This window comes from Bubalus kerabau, chromosome 8 (genome assembly GCF_029407905.1).
Source record: "Bubalus kerabau isolate K-KA32 ecotype Philippines breed swamp buffalo chromosome 8, PCC_UOA_SB_1v2, whole genome shotgun sequence".
NCBI classification, from domain to species: domain Eukaryota; kingdom Metazoa; phylum Chordata; class Mammalia; order Artiodactyla; family Bovidae; genus Bubalus; species Bubalus kerabau.
In genome coordinates this window covers 27997292-28014122 of record NC_073631.1, presented here as the reverse complement: position 1 = coordinate 28014122, position 16831 = coordinate 27997292, and the positions used below count along the sequence as shown (strand labels likewise).

Sequence of the window (16831 nt, the reverse complement as noted above, 5' to 3'; positions counted from 1 at the left end):
ATATTCCTGACCCAGGCAGGCAACAAAATAAAATTGGTCTAGAGCTGGAAAGCATAAGCTTATCAGAGAAGCAATTAACAGTGGCTGCTGAGTGATATCCAGCACTAATAAGTGTAGTTGACATTGTACCTTTAAGGGAGAAAACAGAAAAACTAAAAATAGCAGGTCGGAGTACTTTTTAAAAAGTCAAAGCAGGTCAGTGTAGGACTCAACAATTCATCTTAGCCCTATATCATAGAACAGTGTAGTTAGTATGGTGTTTGACTGATGTTTATCCTAGTGATCTGAGTCATCAGTAATCAAGATAATATTTGTTTAAGGCATTTTAGAAACATTTCTCTCTTTAAAAACTTCTGCTGTCTTGAAGACTTGATCTGCCGTGCTTGTGGTTGTGCGTGTCCCAGATAGCCACTGCTGACTGCTTGACAGATTCCAGTATTCTGCACGTTCAGAAGCCTCTGAAGCAGTATTAACCTTGTCCCTTGACATGGTAGTTCTCACGGCCGGCTGCCATGAAGATCACCTGTGGTATTTCCTGACAGTGTTAGTGCCTGAGCCCAAACCTCTGCCTGTCGTGGAACTCGGGCTTCTGCCTGTCACCGAGTTCAGCAGGAAGCGTGAGGCATAGCTCTATTTAAGAAATGCTGCTCAAGCATTGTAACATGAGACTGTTAAAGATATTTTGCTTTATCATTTGAAGGTGTATATTTTAACTTCTGGAAGGCTAGCTAAGGTCTCTGATTTTATAGGATACATATTTAACAAAGTAGATGACAAGGTTTTCTATAGTAAGAAAGAATTCTTATCACTCAACTGTGACAAGAAAGATTTCACATGGTTACTCTGCTGTACCATCAATTTTTTTTTTCTGAGGCAATAGTTCACATTAATAGCCATACTTCTGGCAAAAAATATTTTAGTTTTACTTCTGATATATTTGTGAGAATATCATTGTTTTGTGACTCCTCCCAAAGTCCCATCTTGGGGAAGATTTTGAACATGTCTCAGTCATGATTTTTTTTTCCCCCTCAATTTTTATTTATTTATTTTTAATTTTTGGCTGCACTGGGTTTTCGTTGCTGCAAGGGCTTCTCTGTAGTTGCAGGAATTTTCAACAAGCTCTGATGCACACCCTCTTTTCAGCACAACTGCCATAGACATTCATTCTGTGCAGATATTCTTCAGATAATGGAGGCTACTCTAGTTTCAGCGCACGGGCTTCTCATCGTGGTGTCTCCTCTTGTCGTGGAACACAGGCTGTAGGGTGTGCGGGGTTCAGTAGTTGCGGTGCATGTGGGCCCTGGGCTCTAGAGCACAGGCTCATTATTTGTGGTGCACGGGCTTGGTTGCTCCGAGGCATCTGGGATCTTCCCAGCCCGGGGATTGAACCCATGTCTCCTGCATTGGCAGGCAGATTTCTGTACTACTGGACCACCAGGGAAGCCCTGTCTCAGTCATGTTTATGAAAAGAATATTTGAACATGTAATTGTAAAAACATTTAGGTACCAGTAATTCTCAAACTTTTAGTATGTTTCAGAATCACTTGTAATAATGCAGGTACAGGGACCACATCCTTAGAGACTCTAATTTAGAAAGTATAGATAGATCTGAATTTTGAACAAACTATCTGATACACTATCATTTCAGCACAACTGCCATAGCCATTCTCATTCCTGATGAAATTATTAACTTGTAACTAGTATCTGAGGTTTTATTTTAGCTCTTTTTCCTCACTGTTATATTATCTTCATTCCAAAAGAGAATTCTTAACTCTTGAACTAAAAAGAAACTTCGTAATTATTTGTTTTCAGGAGGAGTAAAGTGGTTTTGAAATGAGTCCCGTGTAAAACAGTGTTCTAAGGTGGTTATTTGTTATGTATAACTGGTAAAATAAATACTCTTAGAAAGGAAAAGTAAATAAAAATATAAATTATGAACATTTCTACATTTTTAGTTAAGAATAAAGAAGCAAATTTGAAAAACTCAGAAACAAGAACTGTTGTGAATAGGTATGATAGCGCCATACCCTGTAATTGCTCTAAGTAGATCTTAATAGTATTATCCCAGGCAGATAAATATTTAAATAGGTCTTAATAGCATTACCCCAGGCAGATAAATATTTGCCCTTATAATTTCCTCTGTTAAGAAATTTCATAAATCCTCTTTAGCAAGCCACTCTGATTTTCAATAACTGTATAATTTTCATATTTTTGGTTTTTCTTAATAACAATGCAACCGCACGTATAGCTCTTTAATCTTAAGAGTTTGGAGCATTTCAGTGATAAAGGTGATAATTTTTATCTATTAGAATTGTGGATCTACATCAAGTAAATAGTTTTAAATAGACAAGTTCTTTAAAACACTTAAGTTGCATTAAACTTTTAAGAATTATGATAAACATTTGTGATGTATCCTATAAATTGTCCCTCAGAATATGTATTATATATTGTCTTAATTCTCAGAAGGAAATTCCACTCTGAGTTCACTGTCCTATATCTGAAATCTTTGTATGCTTACTGAATAATCCCAGTTGAAAAATACATTTATTCTAGAATAGAGCCAAATTTTTTCTTTCTCAACATCTGGATCCACGACTTACCTGCCATGTACTTGGTGCAGAAAAAGGTGTCCTCAGAAAGGTGTATGTGTCATAAAGTCTGTGCAGGTTGTCTCTCTCCTTAATGATTTTTGTCTCTTTTTCTCGAAGTGCCTTCTCTGTAGTCTGTCCATGGTGATTTCAGAGTTTTTTTTTTCTCTTCTTACTTCCTCTAGGGTTCTGATCCCACTGCATTCTCTGTGCTTACCCAAGCCATCACTGGTCAGGTGGGTTTTGTGGATGTTGAATTTTGCACTACCTGTGGAGAAAAAGGAGCAAGTAAAAGATGTTCAGTGTGCAAAATGGTAAGAATGAAGTTAAGTTCATTGACATCTGGTTTAGATTTCATCGAAGTTGGTAACTGAGTTTTAATATTCTATAAATGTAATGGCATTGTTTTCTAATAAATTCTAATATATTAGATATGAAGTATTGAATCTAATATTTTAAAATAATTTTGAAAAAGAGCTATAGGATACATGTAGTTCTATTCCCTCTTCTGTCCAGCTCACATGTTGCCCAGCTTCTATGCTGACCACACCCAAAAAAGAGAGTATGAATGAATGAATTGTTATGAGAAAACAAGAGAAAACTTATTCACAGGGGACTGAGACTGGTGCATATATGAGAACCTACAACAATTCATAAATATGCAGTCTTAAATCTTCCAATGTTGACTCAACTACTCTCTCTTCATCAGCTCTTCCTTGTAAAGCTCTCACTCCCTTCTCACTGTCACCAATCTTTAAGCTTTCTGTACCGCTACCAAGTTCTGCCAGAATTATCTTTATAAAGAACATATCTGAATGGATTCTTCTCACATACAGATACTACCCACATGCATGCATCTGTACATTCACTTTACCCTATAGATCATGTTAATTTCCTATTGTTTTTAAGGCTGAAATTCTTCAGCATATTCTTCTGTAACCCGTCATGTTCTGCTAGAAACTTCTTTTCCAGTTTCATTACCTTTAGTTACTTACTTCCCTGAGCCTCAGTTTACTTATGTGTGAAATGGGGCTAGAGTTGTGAGAACTAAATGAGACCATCTATAATGATGAAGTATGGCCACATATAAAAATACTCCAAAATTCATTACTTAAAACAAGTCTTTTTTCCCCCTCATGTTTGTGGTTGGCTGGGGCACATCTGTTCCATGTGTTTCTCATCCTTCTTGGACCAGCAGGCCAGGGTGAACATGTCCTCATGGTGATGGTAGAGCTGTAAGTAGGCAAGTAGAAACATACAAGGTCTTTTGAGGTCCAGCCTTGAAATTGCCATGCTGTCTCATTTCTCTGGCCAAAACAAGTTGCATGATTATATTTAAAGTTAATTCTCCTCCCCTTCAGAGCAAAGAACTTTGAAGTCACATGGGAAAATGTATGGGTGCAGGGAAGAGTGAAGAATTGGGGCCACTAATATAGTCTGTAATACCTTCTATGTATAACATCCTAGCCCAGTGCTTGGCACATAATTTTACAAAAATCTAAGCTCTATTTACACAAATGTATTGCTGTCCTAAACACAGCATTCACTTTCCTATTCCTGCATTTTTGTACAAGATATTCCATCCACTTGGAATGCTTCTTTCCTGTTTCTCTGTCTACTGACTCCCTCAATTTAGAGTGAGTCATTGCTTCCTCTGTGTTCCCATTGCTGTGACGTCCTGTTCTAGGATATAAATCATGTTGTTAATTATTAGCCTCCATCCGTGCTGCCCCATCCTGCCCTAGCTTCCTCTGGGACAACAATTGTATTTTCTTTGTCCTTGTACCATATCAATTCTGGTACACAGAAGTCTCTTAAATAAATCATATGTTAGAGTCTTTGGTAGACCATGTGTTATATATCCATTGTTGTTAAAAAGTGTAAGCTAAAAATTGAAAAGGTAAACAATACACATTCATACATCATGGTTTTAAAATAAAGCACATTGGGAGTTAGTCACTTAGTCATGTCCGATGCTTTGTGAGCCCATGGACTGTAGCCCACCAGGCTCCTCTGTCCATGACATTCTCCAGGCAAAAATACTGGAGTGGGTTGCCATTCCTTCTCCATGGGATCTTCTCAACCCAGGGATCAGTCCCGGGTTTCCTACATTCCAGGCAGATTCTTTACCCTCTGAGCCACCAGAGACGCCTAGAAAGTTAATATTTTTACACAGTACTTGATTTAATGTTGTAATTGAAAAATCATGTGACTACACCTCTTGAAAATAAACCTACAATTGCCTTCAGGTAATATATTGTGATCAGACCTGCCAGAAAACACACTGGTTTGCCCATAAGAAAATCTGTAAGAATCTCAAGGACATTTATGAGAAGCAACAGTTGGAGGCTGCCAAGGCAAAGAGTGAAGAGGAGAACAGTAAGTGTATAAAAACCGAGACTGTAATACTTGTCAGTAGGAAGAGGAAGGATCAATTATATTAACACAGGACACACAGGAACTGCGTCTTCTCAGGGAACCAAGGAAGACTGGGGTTAACCAACATCAGGATTACACTTAAATATATCCTTCTTTTGAGTCTCTGGGATAATGTACAGACTATAGTCAGCCTAGATAGCACTAGAAAATGAAAAACATAAAATTCTGAGAAATGGTGTTTATTCCCCTTTCTACTTTGTGATTCATGAGACTACTCTGGAGCCATGTGACTCTTAATGAATAATTTACTTATATTTTGCTCACAAAGGATTTTAAGGTCTTTGAATAAGGAAATAATTAAATTTCCCCTAATGGCTACGTGAAGATTTTAAGATTGGAAGCCTTTAACTTTCTTAATTATGAAACTGCAGGTAAAATTATGGAGTAAATTTATAAATTACAAGTTAACTTGCACAGCTTAACTTTCCACAAGTGTGAGGGCAGTGAGTTCCATATTATTTTTCCTCTCCTTCCCTCATAAAATGTATGACTCATTTTCATCAGAAACAGTGAGTTTGAGCTTGGGCAATGATTCACATATTGGAGAAGAGAAACGCCCACACTCTTACGTCCCACCCCAGAGGATATAGGATATGTATCACACATTCCGGGAAGTGATAGGTTGCCAAAAGGTTACCTGGGTGATTCTGATACTAAGCTGCTCATCTCTATTCCTCAAAGGACCATGTCCCTTTGCCACCTGGTGGAGAAACATATTAATGGAAATAGATGATTTGTACAAGCCTGCATTCATACCAAATAAACTGGTATAAATAGATTATTAATAGAACAGTCAGGCTTTCTGACTGTCTTGCTTTCTTCTGTTTGCTGGACCAAACCTTTATATCCTGTGTGTTGAAAGCAGGGTATAACGGCTGGTCACATACTCAAGAAGCCATATGGGAGGGTTGTCAGTGGATGAGACCTCCTGGTTGTTAGACATCAGTCCATCCCACACACTATTCTACTCCTTTATTCTCCACAAATGTGCAATAGGCTTTATTATCCCCCACTTTATAAGGAGACAGCCTTGGATAGGCATTTACCTAACCAAGCATGTCAAGCTAATTCATGGCAAAGCTGTATTCAAATGTGGATTTTGCTTGTCTGCAATCCTGATTTCAAGGCCTGAGTTCAAATGCCAGTTCTCCTATTTTCACTGGCTGTGCAACTATGAGCAAGTTAACAAACCCCCTCTCTTCTCTGTTTCCCCATTTGTAAAAGAATAATGCTAATAGAAAACTCCCCCTTGTGGTTGTTATGAGGATTAAATGATTTAATACACCAAAGCACTTAGAAGAGTGTCTGGCACATGGTAAGAGCCAGATGACTTTTTTTTTTCTTCTTCTTTTTATCAGATAGCAAACTTGATGTCAATTCTAATTGTGTTGGTGAAGAGCAGCCGGAGGAGGCTGAAACGAGAATCTGCCAAGAGAATGACAATCCTAAGGATTCTGAGGAAGGCGAGAAAGAATCTCTGCAGAGTGATGCTGGGCTGGAAGGCTTACAGGAGGCTGCCATAGGTCCGCAGGTGTCTGAGGAGTAAGGGCTAGAGCAAGTGTCCAAGCAAGCGCAGACAGTCCTCACCTGGCAGGTAGCTGGGAACTCACATGATTGCATCCTGCTTGGCTCCACACCTGCCTGGCACTGTGGCGGGATTCCACATTTCACAGAATACGTGCTTTCCAACAAGACCCTGTCTACCACGCCCTTCATACCGATTCTGTTCTATAATAGGACAGAGATTCCTGGAGAGAAAAACGTTTCTTCAAAATGCAGGAGAAACATTTCTATTCCCTTTCTGAGGCAGGCTCCCCAGCAGTTGTTCTCAAAGGAAAATAAATTTCCTTTTAAAAAAGAAATACATGTTCTTGGGAACAAAGAGGCAAGCAGAAGAGTTGTAGGAGAGAGGAGACTTTCAGGAAAAGAAAAATTTTATAGCCACAGAGATGGGTAGTTAGAATCATAACTTATATGTAAATAAAATGCTTTATATAAATAGCATTTATGGTAAAGTGCTACTTATTAAGATGCAATGAAATGAAGAAAAGCTACATGTTAAAGGAGCTCTGACATAGTTCAGCTAATTGTACTTTTCTATAGAATTTATCCTGAGCAGACTGAACTTTATGTAGTTCCTGCAGTGACATTTTATCTACAGTATTTGTACCTTCAGAAATGTCAAATCCCCCAGGAGGAACTGAGGTATAGCCACAGTTATCTCAGCTTGTGCATTAAAAAAAGATGTTTGATGAAATTGTTGGTTAAACAAAGGCTAAACATACTGTGTCCACAGTTACTATAAAACTGATTTATGTGCCATTTTCCACTTGAAAGGCTGTGACCTTCCTATAAGCTTTTCACGGGGTTCTTCTTGTCCATGAAAGATTTGTCTGATTATATAACTTGTCTGATTTATAACTGTCCTTTATAGGCTGTGCTGGCATCAGTTTTTAGTGTCTGAGTATTTAAATCAAGCTAGAGTGAGATTTGAAGATAGTGCTGTGTTTCAAAGTTCCCTTGTGTTGATTGTAAAATAAATTGTGCCTACTAATAGAGCCAATTTAAATCTTTTTTCATAGTTTATTGCTGTTAGCAGGTGGCAAATGGTAAAGAAATATTAGAGAACTTAAAACATTTTAGGAAACACTGAAGAACACAGTAATAATTATTTTAATATTCACAATTGTAAATCAGTATGACAAGAATTCTCACCTCACTTCACTGATCAGATTCTTCTGTCTTGCTGCTTTTTCTCTTCCTTACACTCAGTTACTTTTCTCCCAGCCCCAACACGCACATCTTCTGTACACCCTGTACGATGCTGCTGTAGGAAGCCTTCTTGTGAGTAAAGCACTGTTTAGGGTTAAGTGGGTAGGAATTCAACAGGCAGATTTTTCCTGCACTTGTGAATCATGACAAGCCCCCCTTCTCTCACTGAAATCCCTCAATCTACACACAATGCTAAAAGTTTATCTTTTACTAGAAAAATGGTCCTCTTAGGCCTTCCTCTTCTACAAGTAAATTTTTAACCCGAGTTCCCTGATTTTAATTATTTTTTGGGTATGTGGTATCATCATGGTCCCTGTTTTTGGATAGCGTGAAAGGTTATGAAAAAGCCAAAGGGAGGAGGAGAATCGAAATGTGGCAAGATAGAGGTGATTTTCTCTTTATCGAAATGAATGCTAATATGAGTCAGAACTCCAACACAGCTACAGCTCGCACTAATAGTAACTTTCCAGCTGGACAAAGAGGACTTCAGATATAAGCCATGTCAGTATCAAAAGTTCTATAGATATATTTCAGGGAAGGGTTGGTTAGAAAATGGAATTTAAGAAAAATGAGGTTGGTTCTGATGGTACTCTCTTTGTCATAAATAACCAAAAATAGATGATTCCATTATAGCACCATCAAAACAGGTGGTCATCCAGCTACCCTTTCTTTTTTTTTTTTTCACCATATTGAATTATTTTCAATATGCCATCAAGAAACTTTTCTCAAAAACAGGACCTAAAGGATTAGAATAGTCTTACTATTGTAGTGTCTTGTACTCAGAGCTGATATAATAAAATACTAAATTAGCCAATGGGTTATCCAAAACTTGGATTGTGCTGTTTGACCCAGTGGTGGCTTAGTTGCTAAATCGTGTCTGACTCTTGCAACCCAACGGACTGTAGCCCGCCAGGCTTCTCTGTCCTTGGGATTTCCCAGGCAAGAATACTGGAGTGAGTTGCCGTTTCCTTCTCCTAGGGCTCTTTCCAACCCTGGGATCAAACCTGGGTCTCCTGCATTGCAGGCAGATTCTTTACCAACTAGGTAATAATAATAGCTAACACTGAAAGCTACTTGTATCTTGAAGTTATTTTGTTTAATATTCACAACAACCCCATGAATTAGGCTTTATTTTTATCCCCTCACAGCACAGGTACGTTAAAGTCTAAAAAGGCCCACTCAATCATCCAAAAGTCCAGAGTTGGAACTCAGCAAGGTCTGCAGTTTGACTACAACATTGTACACTCTTAATATGTTAGCATTGCTGTAGTTTCTCTGCAGACATGAGATAATAGTAGAGCTCTGTAGACAAGCCATTATTTTATAGGATGTGGTGGGTAACCCCTCAGCCCTTAAAAAGATGACTGATTTTAGCCATCCATCATGTTTATGAGTTTACTCGAGTTTTAATATTACTGGATATTAAACATAACAGAAATACTTGAAGTAGTTCTGCAGTGTTTTTATCTTCTCAGGACCATCTCCCCTGCTTCTGAAGCAAATCACTTCCCTTCTTGAGTGGGAGATAGATGTCTTCCTAGTCGCCCAGTTTTATAACCATCAGTAGTGACCTGTTTCCTTGGCCACAACGAGGCCCATCAGAGTACCTCTCAGCGATTTTACCTTCCCGAAGCCAAAGAGGGAGGGTTTTTGTTTGTTTCTCCCTTGGGATGATCATAAATTATAAGGATTCAGTTCAGAAGCTGACATGTGGAGGTACCTAGGAGAAAGCAGCCACTGAGTAGATACAGCTAAGAGAGGGAAACAAGGAGGGAAGGGTGTCGAATTCACTGGGCTCTGATATGGTCCACACTGGGTTTGCTTTGTTTGGTTATGTGAGCAGATTTCTCATCTGGCTTTCTATAAATCAAAAGCAAAGAACTATTAAGACCTCCTTGAAAAACTTAATGGGATCAAATTTCAAAAGTTAAATGTATATAAATATAATTAAAAGGAAAATGAAGGCACATGAAAGTTTTGAGATTAGATTCTCTTAGAAAAAGTACAAAGGCAGGTCAGGTTTTGGATCACAGTTACCATTTTGGTTGGAAAAGAAGCTACCACTACAAGGTGTTTTTGCGTCTCCTAATGTTTATTTTGGAAAAGCATATCTGTTTGCAGTTGTATAGAAATTAATAATGTTTATGTAAGCTGTGATAATATTAAAGCATCATTTGCATGGACAAAAAGCAAGATCTTAATTTCGTAAAAACAACTTTCTTCTTCCTGCTAAAAATGATTGAATACTTTAGCAGATAAACAGATTTTCCCTCCAGAAGGTGGCTCTAGCCTAGCTTCTATGTCCTTTAAAGACAAAATTCTAGTTTTATAAATCAATAAAGGTCTCTTTTTGAATGGTGATCTTAATTTGTCTGCGATGAATCAGGTAGCTATGTAATTGATCAGTTCAGGGCAGTGTAGCTAGCAAATTAATACACTTACATAAACCTACCTAATCTCAGGGATGATGCCAAATGACTAATTTTAAATGTGAAAAAATTGTCAGTTCCAAAAGAAACCATGAATGAATTCTTAGTGACTTTGGCATGAAGAAGGCCTTCTTAAATATGACACTAAACTCAGAAGCCACAAGTGAAACTAGTTCAGCTACATTTTTAAAAAAATCTGAACACTTCTGGGAAGATAGTGTATACATACTTTTCCTTATTCCTCCTCCTAAGTAAGACTGAAAACCCTGGACATTACATATAAAACAAACAGAAGAAGGCAGACGGGCTAGGCCTCTCAGGACCAGGCAATGATATTGGTTTTTTGTGTTTTCTTTCTGCCTCATATATCACAGATTTGAGGCAGAAGAAGCCCGTAACATGGAAACAACAATCAGAGGCAAAAATAAGCTCCAACAAACAAATGCCTGCTCTGTGGATTTTGGATTCAAAGCTGAAACACCAAAGCATACCTGAATTTCAAGTCTACCCCAGCCTACCCTACAAATTTTGGACTTGCCAGCCCCGCCTGCACCAATGGCATGAGGCAGTTCCTTAAAATAAATTGCTCTCTGTAAATATGCATGTACCCAGTTGATTCTGTATCTCTGAAGAACCCTAATAGACTGCATGTCCTAGTTTGAGCAACTAAAACAAGTTACCATGGGTTAGGGTGGTTTAAACAGCAAACATTTATTTCTCACAGTTCTGGAGGCTAGAAGTTCAAGATCTGGGTGCCAGCATGGTCAAGTTCTTGGTGAGTGTCTTCTTCCTGGTTTACAGAGGGCCACTGTACTGTGTCCTCACTAGCAGAAAGGGCATGCTAGCTCTCTGGCCTCTTACAAGCTTGCTAATCCTATTATTCATGAGGCTCCACGCTCATGACCTGATTGCCTCCCAAAGGCCTTACCTCCAAGTACCATCACACTGGGAATTAGATTTCAACGTGTTCATTTTGAATGAACACAAACATCAGTCTCTGATGCTAGGTATAGTTCCTAAGGGGCACAACTACTCTCGAACAACACAGGGGTTAGGGGTGCCCACCCTCCCAGAAATCCAAGTATAACTTTCCAGTCCATCCTCCATATTTGTAGTTTCACATCTGTGAATTCAGTCAACTACAGAGCATGTAGTACTGTGCTACATGCTATTTATTGGAAAAAAATCTGCCCATAAGTGAATCTATGTAGATCAAACCCGAGTTGTTCAAGGGTCAACTGTAATAGATGACATATATTGAGCACTTTGAGAAAGCCACTCTACTTAACATGTTACATACATGATCAAGTATAATCCTTGCAACTCTCTGAAGTAACTTATTATTTTAAAGAAGAGGAAATTAAAGCCTCTATAGAAATTAACTTGTCCAAGTAACATAACTCGTAAGTGGAAGAACTAGATTGTCCAATTCCAGAGCCCTAGCTTAGAACCACAGCCCTTCACAAATCTGTGTATCAGGGTTTTCTCTTCCCCAGTTAAAACATCAAGTGATGGATCCTGAAATAAAGGTGCTTCCTCTCGAACCCACTTCAATGGGTCTTTGTTTTTTGAAGCAAATAACTTAATTAAAGACTCTCTCAATTGTGTATTCCATTTTGGTAGAGTTTTAGATTATTTAGGTAAGGATCATGTATTTTATTTTGTCCTTTTCTCCAAATGGTATTGAATGTAATGTTTTCCTGTCGTGGAACTAATAGGCCTTCATTCCTGAACCAGAAGTACCCAGTATTGAGGAGTGCATTTTGAAACAAATCTTTTTCATACAAATAATATATATTTCCATTAGTTCTCTAAAACGATTAAGTAAAATTTGTTAGCCATATTTTTGCAATTGGAATAAATTTTTCTTCCTTTTTAGCAATTGTGGGCTTAAAAATAACTTTTTTTTTTTTTTTTTTACTATTCTTTAAGTGGTTAACCTGAGTATTGCAGTACCCCATCCTCCATTTACTGCAATCTAATTAAAAAGTAATACTGCTTGTGCAATTTATGAGCCATCTTAAATCTGAGCCAAAATACACTGTTTCCATCCTGAAATAGATTGTTGCTCTGCCCACCCAACATTATTGGTTGGTGGGTCTCATGGTACTCACTTCATGATGAGTTCAGCTCAGGCTCCCAGTTCTAGAATGAATGCAGTGGCATTCCTCGAACTGATCAGTGACGAGCTCTCTGCTGCTTATGCTGTGACCCTTGAAGACCACACTGTAAGCCCTCTCAGCTTGCCAGAGGCTTTACAAGATACCGTTACTTACAACAAATACTTCTAACATGGATTAGGCTGGGTTATTGTGTTACTTGGGGCCTCCCAGGTGATTCAGCGGTAAAGAATCCACCTTGCCAATGCAAGAGACACAGGAGATGCGGTTTCAATCCCTGGGTTGGGAAGATCCCCTGGAGGAGGGCATGGCAACTCACTCCAGTATTCTTGCTTGGAAAATATCTTGGACAGAAGAGCTTGGCAGGCTACAGTCCATAAGGAAAGAGTCGGATATTACTGAGCGATTGAGCACACACACACACATTGTATTAATTATCTATTACTCTATAGTAAATTATCCCAAAATTTATCAGCTTGAAGCTTCAGTAAGCATTATCTCATGAAGTTCCTGCAGGCCAAAAATAGAAGCAGCTTGATGGTGCAGTTCTGGCTTAGTCCTCAGGAGGGTGTTAGGAAGCTTTCAACCAGAGTTGCAGTCCTCTGAGGCTTAAATTGGATCTGCAAGACCCACTTGCAAGGTGATTAACTGGGTCTGGGGGAAGAATTGTAACTCACATAGTTGTCAGCAGAGGACTTAGTTTCCTTACTTACTTCTGGAAGTAGGTCTCAGTTCTTCACCACGTTGGTCTCTCCAGAGGACTGCGTAAGTGTCATGACAGCTGGCTTCCTGCAGGTTAAGTGAGAAGGAGAGAGGAAGAAAACATTTTGATTGTTCCTGTGACGTCATCTTGGAAGCCACATGCCATCATTTTTGCCTTTATATCAGCCACTCATGAAACTCTCTTTTTCTTTGCCTCAGCTGTAACCTGCCAGCCACCATACCAGACTTTGCAGATTCTAGCTGTGCACAGAATCCTATGTGCCCAGAGGTAAAAGGAGGTCACAGATTCTTGGCGACGGTTCACTACGCCCTCTCAGGTTTTCCTCTCTTGCTTTTGATTTCAGCCCCACTTCTACACAGTGTCTGTGGTACAGTGTGGTAATATCTAGGCACCATCAGGTAAGGGGACATGTTGCTCTGCTTTTTATAAGCTTTTATCTAGCTCTTGAGCTTAGCTGGAGAAGATCAGCAATATATTTTGAGTTACCTTACACGTCCAGTTTTGCGTCTCAGCACCAGGCAACTGCTGAAAACTTTTCTGTTTTCGCTTCCCTCTTATAGAGCGCTTCTGGGTAGGCCAACCACAGATCATAAGCTCACACCCAGAACTGATAAACTCCTCCAAAGGTGAGAGTGAAAGTCATACCCGTGTCATCGTCATACAATAGAATACTATATGTATCAATGAGCACAACAAAGAATTATTGCTACTAAGAACAACATGTGTCCATTTTACAATGTTGAGTAAAAGAAGCCAGAAAAAATAATTCAGCTTCTATGATTCCATTTATATGCCTTTCAAAAACATTAATATATTGTTTAGAAATGATATTAATGTATATTAATATCTAATATATATGTTTAGAAACACAATACATGGTTTAGAAATCAGGATGATGTAGTAACTGGTCATTGGACTGGTAACAGGAATGAGGTGGTTTCTAGAGTACTGGTAATGTTCTATTTCTTGATCTAGGATGATAGTTACATGTACATGTTCATTTTTTTGAAAATTTGTTAAAACAATTTGCATATATTTCTATATCCATGTTTAACTTCAAAAGAAACTGAAGAGAAAATGTAGGAATTATTTTTCCTTGGTGTTTCTGTTTACATCCTAATGTTTCAAATAATGCCACAATACTTTGGCCCCCTCATACGAAGAGTTGACTCATTGGAAAAGACTCTGATGTTGGGAAGGATTGGGGGCAGGAGGAGAAGGGGACGACAGAGGATGAGATGGCTGGATGGCATCACCGACTCGATGGACGTGAGTTTGAGTGAACTCCAGGAGTTGGTGATGGACAGGGAGGCCTGGTGTGCTGTGATTCATGGGGTTGCAAAGAGTCGGACATGACTGAGTGACTGAACTGAACTGAACTGAACTGAAATAAAGAATATGCTAATCACAGAAAAGTTTAATATATAACTGAAAACTACTAAGATTTCTAGAAACCCCAGGGGCTATCTCAGTGTGATTGTAAGCATCTGGGCAGGTCCTGTGTCTTTCTCTTCAAGGTATTTTTCCTCTCGTGTTGGCACCGTGTCCCAGTTCAGAGAGGTAATAGCCATTGCCGATCGCTTCATGGACCTTACAAAAACAGCATCTTCTGGGTCATCAAACATAGTTCTGCAAAAATGGCAATTATGTCAGGAAAAAAATCAATTAGACCAAAACACATATTTAATTTAAAGGCATAGTGCCATATTTTTCTGTTATTTGTAGTATAGTACCACTGACAAGTAACTTTAGAGTCCTACTGACAAATGACTTTCAGGACAAGTAACACTGTTTTTATTGTATATTTTAAAAATACAATGGACATATTTGGGATCAGCTATAATAGATGTCAGTATAGATGTGACTATTCTTGCATTCACGTTTAAAGTCAGTGGTTAAATGAAATGATTAAAATATTTATAGCTATGATATGTATTAGTATCTTATATACATTTTATTGAAAAGTTATTATTTCTCTGCATTATGCTACATTTTATAAAAAGTGCTTGGAAATAATATTTTTCAAGACTGAACCAAAGAAAAAATTCCTTAGTGCAAAATGTAAAGAATGATGATTTTAAAAATTTATCAATATTCATAAATTAAGATTTTTTTCAGTTATGAACTATTTCTGTTAAAAATATTATCGTGCTCACTGAACATATTTGGGGAAAAAGTAAAAAAGAAGTAAGGACCTTCATTTTTAATATCAGGTTTAATTTTTTTCCTAACTTCGCCCTCCACCTCACTCCACCTCTTAATTTATTTTAGGTTATAATAATAATATTAAAAACCCTAAATATATCAAATATAAATATATAGCTTGAAATCATTTATCACAGGAAGACAGTGTGATTTTTCCTATCAAAGAGTTAGTCATTTTTTAAGTCATTAAAATTCATTTGGGTAAATAGGAATAATTTAGGGAACCACCACAATTATGAAATAACATGATAATAAAAGTAAAGTTTAAAAATCACTTACTTGTCTACATTATTTGCAAATGCAAAGTCTGAAAAAGAAATTCTAAATTAGTATTTCTCAAATGTTTATTCAGCATTTTAAAACAATGAAATAATGCTATAAAGGAAAAAGTCTAAAGCATATGTTTCTGGGTTTTGAGCAGTCTTTCAGATAAACAGTTCAGTTCATCAAAATTGCCATGATGCCTAACCCAAACTGAAATTTTCTCTCAGGTACAGAACCTTAGGTGTTTCTAATGTCTTGAGGCAAATTCTTTACTACAATACATGCCTCAAAACGGAGAACAAAGTGCTCTATCAATTTGGTTACCAATGGAATCCATGTGGGGATTTTTATAATTAAGATACTGAGTCTCATGTGCAGAAACAGAGCCTTTTTCTTTTTCAGATAGACACATGCATCTGTAAATGGACTAATAGACCAAATGTGGAAAAAATATTTAGGGCAGTTTAAGCCACTTGGATTCTTGGCATTAACTTCAAAGAAACAGAATAAACAAATCCTAGGTCATAAGAATCTACATCTTCCCTAGCTTTGGAGCTCAAAGGCTAGTCCTCAAAGCTTGGATTTCCTATGGTATCTTCTCGAGACTGTCCTTGCTTTGTTTATTCCTCTCCAGAGGCCCAGTGCCAGGCTAGTGATGGAATGTACCAACACCTGTTGGACCAGCAAAGCCCACAGTCTGAGCTCTTGCCAACCCACAGGCAGCAGGGGCACTGCCTTAGCAGAGGGGTTCATGGCATCGTTCCCATTACAAGTGGCTGGTGCAAGTGGCTGGTGCAAGTCTTCCATTTCTTTGCTGATCTCCCCAGACACTGTCTACATTTTCAATTACAAAAAGCTCACATTTTGCTTATGATGAATATAAATAAGAAAACAGTAAAAAGTGAAATTCCCCTTTGACCTTTCCAGTTCCTCATATCAGTACTATCACTATTAAGTGTTTTGTATGTATGCTTCCAGCCTCCTGTGTGTGTATACATGTGCACTCACATACATATACAAAAAGATTTATTTGCTGACAGAATTCGAATTTTGTCATTACTCCGCATTATACTGGGCTTCCCTGGTGATTCAGTTGGTAAAGAAACTGCCTTCAGTGCAGGAGACCTGGGTTTGATCCCTGGGTTGGGAAGATCCCCTAGAGCAGGGAATGCATTATATTACTCAAAATGCATCTCTCTCTTTTTTTTTTTGTATTCAAGATTTATCATGGAATGATTCTTTAATCCAATAGTTTGTATTGTAAGGATGTGCCATAAGTTAACTTTCTAT

At 38.1% G+C, this 16831-nt stretch overlaps 2 protein-coding genes across 4 annotated transcripts in view; one reads left to right on the top strand and one right to left on the bottom strand.

Annotated features, from left to right (window-relative positions):
• ANKMY2 (ankyrin repeat and MYND domain containing 2) overlaps positions 1-11203 on the top strand; it is a 42731-nt gene extending 31528 nt beyond the window's left edge. Inside the window, exons 8-11 of one of the 2 annotated variants that reach the window (XM_055589916.1) lie at positions 2774-2902; positions 4838-4967; positions 6386-6621; positions 10603-11203. In XM_055589916.1, the coding sequence (XP_055445891.1) occupies positions 2774-2902; positions 4838-4967; positions 6386-6573 (447 nt within the window). In that variant the 3' untranslated portion in view covers positions 6574-6621; positions 10603-11203. Of the gene's footprint in view, positions 1-2773; positions 2903-4837; positions 4968-6385; positions 10158-10602 lie in introns of those variants that run through there. The other variant, XM_055589914.1, reaches the window with a different exon arrangement.
• A 2748-nt stretch (positions 11204-13951) lies between these two features.
• Positions 13952-16831, bottom strand: part of LRRC72 (leucine rich repeat containing 72) — a 55708-nt gene continuing 52828 nt past the window's right edge. For both annotated transcript variants that reach the window (XR_008717653.1, XM_055589909.1), the window contains 2 exons: positions 15557-15584; positions 13952-14701 (listed from right to left, as the gene is read on the bottom strand). Coding sequence is in view for 1 of the 2 variants with exons in the window: in XM_055589909.1 (XP_055445884.1) it covers positions 14536-14701; positions 15557-15584 (194 nt within the window). In the remaining variant the exon portion in view is untranslated. The remainder of the gene's footprint in view (positions 14702-15556; positions 15585-16831) is intronic.